This window comes from Sinocyclocheilus grahami, unplaced genomic scaffold (genome assembly GCF_001515645.1).
Source record: "Sinocyclocheilus grahami isolate Dianchi unplaced genomic scaffold, SAMN03320097.WGS_v1.1 scaffold50.1, whole genome shotgun sequence".
Lineage (NCBI taxonomy): Eukaryota > Metazoa > Chordata > Actinopteri > Cypriniformes > Cyprinidae > Sinocyclocheilus > Sinocyclocheilus grahami.
Window position 1 is genome coordinate 782570 of NW_015505229.1, and position 8577 is coordinate 791146.

Here is an 8577-nt window from a genome sequence, read left to right on the forward strand (position 1 = left end):
GTACATGCACTTGTTTTCTCTCTCTCTCTCTCTGTATACCCTTTTCCACTTTTTTTTCTATTACTGTTGTGAGATGTATATGTTTGTATTAATATGTACATAATTGTACAAAAAAAAGAAAGAAGTTTGCGTTGATGGGTCCAAACCATATACCATATCTAGTATAAAGATCTTTTGTCCACATGTCCAAACACTAGAGGCGGAGAAACGGTTCACAAGTAATCGGATTATGATGCCTGTGTTGAATGAGAGTTTCTTTCAGATGAAAAGCATTTGTTTCGCAGGGGAACTGTGATGTCGGATCTTTCTTGAACAAACTCATCAGAGGAGTATCTCAAAATGACTGCTGATTACAACGGCTACTGGAAAATGATCTCCGACGAGAACTTTGAAGAGTACCTTAAAGCTCTGGGTGAGTTTTGTGGCTCATTTACACCATTAAAATCATAAATCCTCTGGTATTCCTCACTTAGGAGTCAAACAGAGGTCAAAACAGACCGAGAACAATAAGTAATATTATTTTTTATTTTTTTTATGAAAAAAAAATGTACCATATTTCAATGTTTTGTCCTATGTTTTAATATTTATTCTTGACAATTTCCTATTTTGAGGGGGAACTCGACAACATTGTCCTCTGAATTATAAATCAAAAATTGAGCCAAGGTAATGAAAATACAATGCGTATTAGGAGAAATATAATATGTAAAACAATGTGTAACCACTAGATGCTTGTAAAGCCCTATAGATATATACACGTTAGATTATTAGAGCAGTTTCAGAAATAATTACTTAAGTAGGTTTTGTATTCACATATACAGACATTATTGAAGACTCCTTAATCGTGGCTGATTTATAGATTTGTAGTATTTTCGTATTTATCATACATGGTGGTTTCCTATTTTTGTCCTTTTTTTATACAAGATGTTGCTGTTTATATTAAGCAGCATCAGTCTGGAAATGTACCTTTGGTATCCCGATTACCATGTAACCCTGCTGCATGTCTCATCATAGTGTTGATGAAGTACCATGTTATTTCCACCTGTAACCGTCACTGTACTGTGGTATTGCTGGAGTACTGTTTTAAATTCACATTTTCACATGAGGCTATAATTTTCTTTTCAAGACGTAAATGTAGCTATTAGAAAGATTGCCACCCTGCTGAAGCCTGATAAAGACATCACTCAGGATGGAGATCACTTCATCATAAAGACTCTCAGCACTTTCAGGAACTACAACATGGACTTTGTGGTGGGTCAGGAGTTTGAGGAGGACCTGAGTGGAGTGGATGACAGGAAATGTATGGTGAGCAAACTTTCAATGCAAACACTTTGAGGCTTGAGAGCTTAAAAGCATAGTTTTATATCTTTTTTATTCTAAAGTACTATTTAAAAAAGCTTTAATACTATTTATTAAACTGTGCTTTTTGGTTCAGTATATGAACTTGCAGGATTATGGGTTTGATTCTCCCTCAATGTTTATGCTTTGCAAGGACACTAGATGTTTTCTAAAGATTTTTTGAGATTTTTCTAACCTTTGATAAGAAGCAAGTTTAAATAAATAGGCTTTCATGGTTTATTATACTTATTTTCACAAAAAGTTTATAACATTCCAGGATCAGTCTAAGTCATGGGATTTTCGTAATAGTTCTCTTATAGGGTTGCCATTTGAAAATTAAATCCATCACTAACTGTGCATCGTTTACAGTTCACAATCTCAACTAATGAGAAAAGAGGAAAGTGTGAAATGAGAGCAATAATTGGCTCTTTAATCTAATAAGAAGCGTTACTCTCTCTCCTTTCATTTTCGTCTGGCCTTTCCTGTCATTTGGAGAAACTTGGTATATCAGAGGCCTGTGTTGAGATGATTGCAGAGATAGAAATTCTGATTATATATGCACATTTTTTAGATACAATTGAAGATCTCACTAACTGTGCATGTCGTTTACAGTTCACAATCTCAACTAATGAGAAAAGAGGAAAGTGTGAAATGAGAGCAATAATTGGCTCTTTAATCTAATAATCTAATAATCTAATAATCTAATAATACTCTCTCTCCTTTCATTTTCGTCTGGCCTTTCCTGTCATTTGGAGAAACTTGGTATATCAGAGGCCTGTGTTGAGATGATTGCAGAGATAGAAATTCTGATTATATATGCACATTTTTTAGATACAATTGAAGCTTCAGATGTGTTGCAATATGTTAACATTTGGGACTAGATTGTATGTGACTGCCCAATTGGATGTGATGTATTCTAATCCAAAGTATGAGTGTGAGGTGAGTAATGGCAATATTCTGCAATAGAATTTTATTCTTTAAATAATATTTCAGATACACTGTAAAATGGCCAAATGTGACAATTGTACACCACTGTAGGACATATTGGAAAGGCAGCTTATAGTGCAGCACTCATACACTTTTATTTATTAATTATTTTATGTGCTTTTGTCATTTTTATTATTATTTTATTATTTTTATATATATATATATTTCTAAATAGACATTTAATTTACTTTTATTTCAGTTTTAGTTTTATTTTGGTTATTTGCCAAGGCAACATTTCAAAAAATTTCATTTAGTTTACATTTTCATCCAATGCTTATATTTTATTTTATTTAAGCTTTATTAATGTAGTTTTAGTTAACCATAGCAACTGGTCCAGCAGAAAATAAACGGTAACACTTTACAATAAGGTTCATTAGTTAAACATTAGTTAATGTATAAACTAACATGAACTAACCATGAGCAATACATTTGTTACTGTATTTACTAATCTTCACTAACGTTAGTTAATAAAAATACAGATGTTCATTGTTAGTTCATGTTAGTTCACAGTGCATTAACTAATGTTAACAAGATTTTAATAATGTGTTAGTAAATGTTGAAGTTAACATTAACAAAGATTAATAAACGCTGTATAAGTGCAGTTCATTATTAGTTCATGTTAACTAATGTAGTTAACTAATGAACCTTATTGTAAAGTGTTACCAAATAAACAAAGTGTTAGTTATGATGCACTAGACGTGTCTCCTCTCTAAAAACTGGCCGTTGTTTAAGTTCACTTTCTGATATAACTCAAATTTTCTTGAGTTGCAGTAAATAAAAACACTTGAAACGCAGCATTCAATAAAGATGTTGTGACCTGGTTTGCCCTGAACAAAAATCACTCACCCCATTCAGTCCTAACAGCACCCAGCATTGTGTTTTTTTTTTTCATTTCTTTCACTGAAATCTGGCAGAAGAAAAGGCCATTCCAACATGCTTCTCTTTGTGCAGCATATAATTGCAGTGCAAACACATTTATTGCGGGTCAGATTTAATTTTCTTTTTGTGTCAGTATAATATACAGTAGATGTGCTCTTCTCTTCCCACTGCTCTTGCAAAATCTGTTCTGCTTCCGTGTCTTTACAATCCTTACTTAACGCTATTTTTGATGTATACAGTATATGTTAAAAATAAATCTCTGTTATGCATTATAGACCACCATCACCTGGGATGGAGATAAACTGGTATGTGTGCAGAAAGGAGAGATCGAGGGGAGGGGCTGGACCCACTGGATTGAGGAAGATGAGCTTCACTTGGTAGGCCACATCTCATGCATTTCATTTGCAATGTCCTTGATGGTATTCCCTCCCAGGTATGATTGTTTCGCATAGAGCTGATATATATACAGTATCAGAAATAACCTAAAGCATATACAATACGGCATGTCAGAAATTGTTTCGGCTAGGAGGTACGCTGCAGATGGTGGGGGAAGAGCTATTCTCAAATCTCAAAACTTTCAGCCCTGTGATGATGCACCTGAAAAAGCACAACGCTGACAGATTGATTGCTTTAATACATTTGAACTTGGTTTAAATAATTCTAATGGCCGTCAAACACCATCATTATGATATGATAGGATTTTTAAATGAAGTTGACTGGAACATGAACGGTGGAGGTAATAACAACAGATGTTAGGCTTCAGCTGCGTGCTTGTTCATGCATAATAAACTGACTGCATTGCCGTAGCATTACCAAAGAACTGGACATTGCTGACACCAGCTGGTTGAAAGTTATATACATTCTAGTACTGTGTTGAAAAAGACCACTGTTAGGGAAACTTTCCATGTTAATTATAGCGGAAATTAAACCTACTTTTTTTTTTTCAAAGATTTTATTTTTGGCTTTTTTTCACTTTATTAGTATAGGACAGTGTAGAAGTGAAGTCGGAGCGAGAGATGAGGGGGGTGGGATCGGGAAAGGTCCTCGAGCCGGGATTCAAACTCGGGATGCCCACAAGGCTATCAGCGCCGACAAAACCTACTCTTAAAAAGAAATGTTCTTTATTAGCACTGATGATTCCATAAAAAAAGATTTCAGATCCATGGGACTTTCCATTGTAGAAAAAGTGGAAAAAGGTTAATTAGATTATTAAGATGTTTGGGTTTTGGTTTTCCCTATTGTTTTCATACTTGCTTAAGTTAATGAGTTTGAGCAATAGCGTGAATGCATTGTACGTAATTGACCAATCATGGTTTGTGAGAAGGTGGATCTACTGTTCAGAGAACAGTCAAAGCAACGCAAATACTCGCACATATAATGTATGAGGCCTGTAGAGAAAATATCAGTAGGAAAACCAAGCCAAAACCCGATTTAGAAATCCTGGCCAGGATGTGTCCAGGACAAAAAGGACATATGGTCTACCCTAGAGTTGAGAACTATGCCTTTAAATATTTTCTTTGTTTGCAGGAACTGAGAGCTGCTGGGATTGTGAGTAAACAGGTCTTCAAAAAGTCTTAAACCCCCACCGACTGAACACCTGCAAGAGATCCAGCAAAATCCAACACTTTATAGTATATAAACTCATGTCACATCTTCCTACATCTATCCGTCTGTGTGTGCCTTCATCTCTGCTATTGTGAAAACCAGACAAACACCATCTGTGATAGCTTGTCACAATCTATAAATGCTTGTTTGTTCTGATCCTCACAGAGGAATATCTCAAGCGTAGGTGCAGTGTTTGTCATTTAGATGTTATTTACATTAGTGGTAGAGAACACCGGGATAAGCTGCCCTGTAAGTGAACCATCAAACAACAGGTGCGTCAGGATGTTGTCTTGGACACAAGAAGAAGATTCCTCAGATTGGGAGCTTCTGTGTACATAAAAGTAATTAGACTCCAGAGAGGATGTGTGGAAGGAAAAATGATGTGACGAGTCTGAGTGCCGCCCAGCTGCTGTTGCTCTGATTGAAGAGCCTGTCAGTCTCTTGGGTTCTGAGCATGGCAGGGTTTTGCTTTCCTTCCCATCATGCCTCTGTTACTGTGCACACAACAGAATACATAAATCAGTGAAATAAAGAGAAATGCATTGCATTCTACTGTTAATATGCGTCTAAATGTGTTTGTTTGAACACACTAGTTTAATAAAGGCATACCAGCAGAAATGTAAATTAAATATTGCTGCTGTTTTTGTATATACTTTTGAAAATCCAGGTTGGCATGTTCACTTTCCATTATTGCTGAGATACGCTTCAGCGATTCTGAAGTATTACATGAATATTAAAAAGTGAACTAAGCAGCACCCATACATCCACTTAACAAGAGAACGAAAGGCACATAATTGGCAGTGTGTTGATAACTATAGAGCACCGTCTAGTAAAATTGGTGCAACCATTCATTTTCCATATTTGGCCCAGAGTCTATCAACGGCTTCCGGCCAGGTGTTCCTTTCAGTGAAAAAATGTTCACGTCCACTTCCTTTTTTCCATGCTAATGTCTCCAAATATATTTTTGGGTCTTTATTTACTCAAAGGAATAGTTCAGCCAAAAATGAACATTTGCTGAGACTTTATTCACCCTCAGGCAAACCAAGATGTAGATTGCATCACTTGCTCACCAATGGATCTTCTGCAGTGAGTGGGTGCCGTCAGAATGAGAGTTCAAATAGCTGATAAAAACATCACAATAATCCACAAGTAATTCACACGACTCCAGTCCATCAATTGACATTGTGTGAAGCAAAAAGCTACATCTTTGTAAGAAACCAAACACTTCAAACCGCTGCTTACTGTAAAAATCAATAGTATTGATTTCGCCATTGAAAAAGTGGTCTTGTCTGAATCAGTAGAGAAATATGCACAGTGCAAGCACTGTTTACAAGCCAAAACAGTTCTGAACAAATATGTTGGTGGATTTTGATGTGACAACTGAAGTTTGTCATTTGGATTCCTTATTATGATTTTATCAGGTGTTTGGACTGTCATTCTGACGGCACCCATTCACTGCAGAGGATCCATTGGTAAGCAACTAATGTAATGCTAAATTTCTCTGAATCTGTTCTGATGAATAAACAAGCTCATCTACATCTTGGATGGCCTGAGGGTGAGTACATTTTCAGCAAATTAAACATTTTTGAGTGAACTATTCTTTTAAAATAATGGTCTGTTTGTACTCATGCAGCTCCAAGTTGGCCCTGATCCTCTAGACTAAAATACACAAAAAAATAACATGTTTAGAAAAATAAACAAGGTCGAGTCTGCAAGCAATGCATTTGAAGAAATATTTGAGCTAGCTAATAAAAACAAAGCATACACAGGGCATTTTAACAGGTAAAATAGCCTTTAAGGACATTACTTAAACAATAATGTCCACAGAAGCTTGTATGTAATTAATAACCTGCTCTTTGCACACCTTGAACTTTTTAACCTGCAACAGATTGTGCATGCAAAATTATACATTTTATACTGTTTTGTATTTATCAACACATCTGAATAAAATGACTTATGCTAATCATACCTTCAGAGGATATTAACTATCCAAATTTACTTGGATGTATATGTCATCTTCATGGGAGGGAGATGGAGTTTTTCTTTTAACAGGGACACTACTAAACCTGATGAACTTATCATTACTAATTGGATTTGGTACTTGTAATGTGGGGCTTTATGCAGACATTTTACTGCACCGAATCTCCCCAAATGTTCACTGGTGTCTAAGAAACCTCACACTGTAATTCAAAATGCCAGCTTATTACAACAACTATAGGAAAATGATCTCAATTTAGAACTCTAATGAGTACCTGAAAGCTCTTGGTGAGTCAATTACCTGTTCAAAAAGCAGAGAATCTTCTGTAGGCTTAATTAACATTATCATCACACTGCACTATAAAACCTTTGGAACATAATTACATTACTGAGTAGGGCTGCATAATCCTACTAATTATTAATTAAATTACAAAGTAACCAATATTTTATCATCCTTATAATTGAATTTCACTTATATGTTGTACACACACACACACACAGACAGAGAGAGACAGGTAAAATACATGTACATACAGTACATTGTTAACAGTACTGCATATATGTGGGCAAATATGTCATATATATCATCTGTTTGTTTTCAAACAATCTCTGAAATGTAAACACAAAAGTAACAGAAAATAATAAATATACACATATGAGTTAAGTGATCTCATTTTGATTTTGGCTCCGGTTCCTGACAGACACAAATGTTGCTATTAGGAAAACTGCCAGTTTGAGGAGGTGATGAAAGCATTTTGACTACCTAATTCTTGTTTATTTCCATTTATGTAATAACTTGTATATAAGATTCATTTCTTACTATTGATAGTATTGATACTATTTCTTACCAGCAAACATACACTTGTTTTCATCCTTCTCTCCACTCTCTGATGCAGAAGTCTCTAAACTCATCCTTTCCAATCATTCTACTACTTGTCCGCTTGATCCTATTCCATCTCATCTCCTTTAAGCCATTTCTCCTGCCGTTGTACCTGCACTCACATCGTTAACACATCCCTTCACACTGGTGTTTTTCCCTCAACATTTAAACAGGCTCTTATAACCCCACTTCTTAAGAAACCCACTCTTAACCCAACTCTTTTAGAGAACTACAGACCGGTTGCCCTTCTATCTTTCATTGCAAAACACTTGAACGAGTTGTGTTCAACCAAGTCTCAGCCTTTCTCACACAGAACAACCTCCTGGACAGCAACTAATCTGGCTTCAGAAGTGGACATTCAACCGAGTCTGCCTTGCTTTCATTTGTTGAAGCCCTAAGACTGGCAAGAGTGGCTTCCAAATCTTCTATACTTATTTAGCTGGATCTGTCTGCTGCTTTTGATATGGTGAACCACCAGATTCTCCTGTCAACCCTATTGGAAAATGGCATCTCAGGAACCGCACGCCAGTGGTTTGAGTCTTACCTCTCAGATAGGTCCTTCAAGGTATCTTGGAGAGGTGAGGTGTCCAAGTCGCAACATCTAGCTACTGGGGTGCCTCAGGGCTCAGTACTTGGACCACTTCTCTTCTCTGTCTACATGGCATCACTAGGTTCTGTCATTCAGAAACATGGCTTTTCATATCACTGCTATGCTGATGACACTCAACTCTACCTCTCATCCCATCCTGATGATCCGACGATAGCTGCTCGCATCTCAGCATGTCTAACAGACATTTCTTGTTGGATGACGGACCATCACCTTCAACTCAACCTGGCTAAGACAGAACTGCTTGTGGTTTCAACAAACCCATCACTTTATCAAAATTTCACCATCCAGTTAGGCTCATCAACCA

The 8577-nt window shown here is 36.3% G+C and overlaps 1 protein-coding gene across 1 annotated transcript; it reads left to right on the top strand.

Annotated features, from left to right (window-relative positions):
* The first annotated feature begins 185 nt into the window (after nucleotides 1–185).
* rbp1.1 (retinol binding protein 1, cellular, tandem duplicate 1) lies at nucleotides 186–5309 on the top strand. Its single transcript, XM_016269213.1, has 4 exons — nucleotides 186–412; nucleotides 1124–1302; nucleotides 3477–3578; nucleotides 4729–5309. Exons 1-4 carry the CDS (start codon nucleotides 340–342, stop codon nucleotides 4777–4779), a joined length of 405 nt encoding a protein of 134 aa, XP_016124699.1. The 5' UTR covers nucleotides 186–339; the 3' UTR covers nucleotides 4780–5309.
* Nucleotides 5310–8577: the final 3268 nt, after the last annotated feature.

Excerpts from the sequence above, each read along its gene's own strand:
- rbp1.1 (XM_016269213.1), top strand. The coding sequence starts at position 340 with ATGACTGCTGATTACAACGGCTACTGGAAAATGATCTCCGACGAGAAC. Across the intron at positions 1,303-3,476 it reads TGGATGACAGGAAATGTATG|ACCACCATCACCTGGGATGG; the intron begins GTGAGCAAACTT and ends TATGCATTATAG. Across the intron at positions 3,579-4,728 it reads AGGAAGATGAGCTTCACTTG|GAACTGAGAGCTGCTGGGAT; the intron begins GTAGGCCACATC and ends CTTTGTTTGCAG.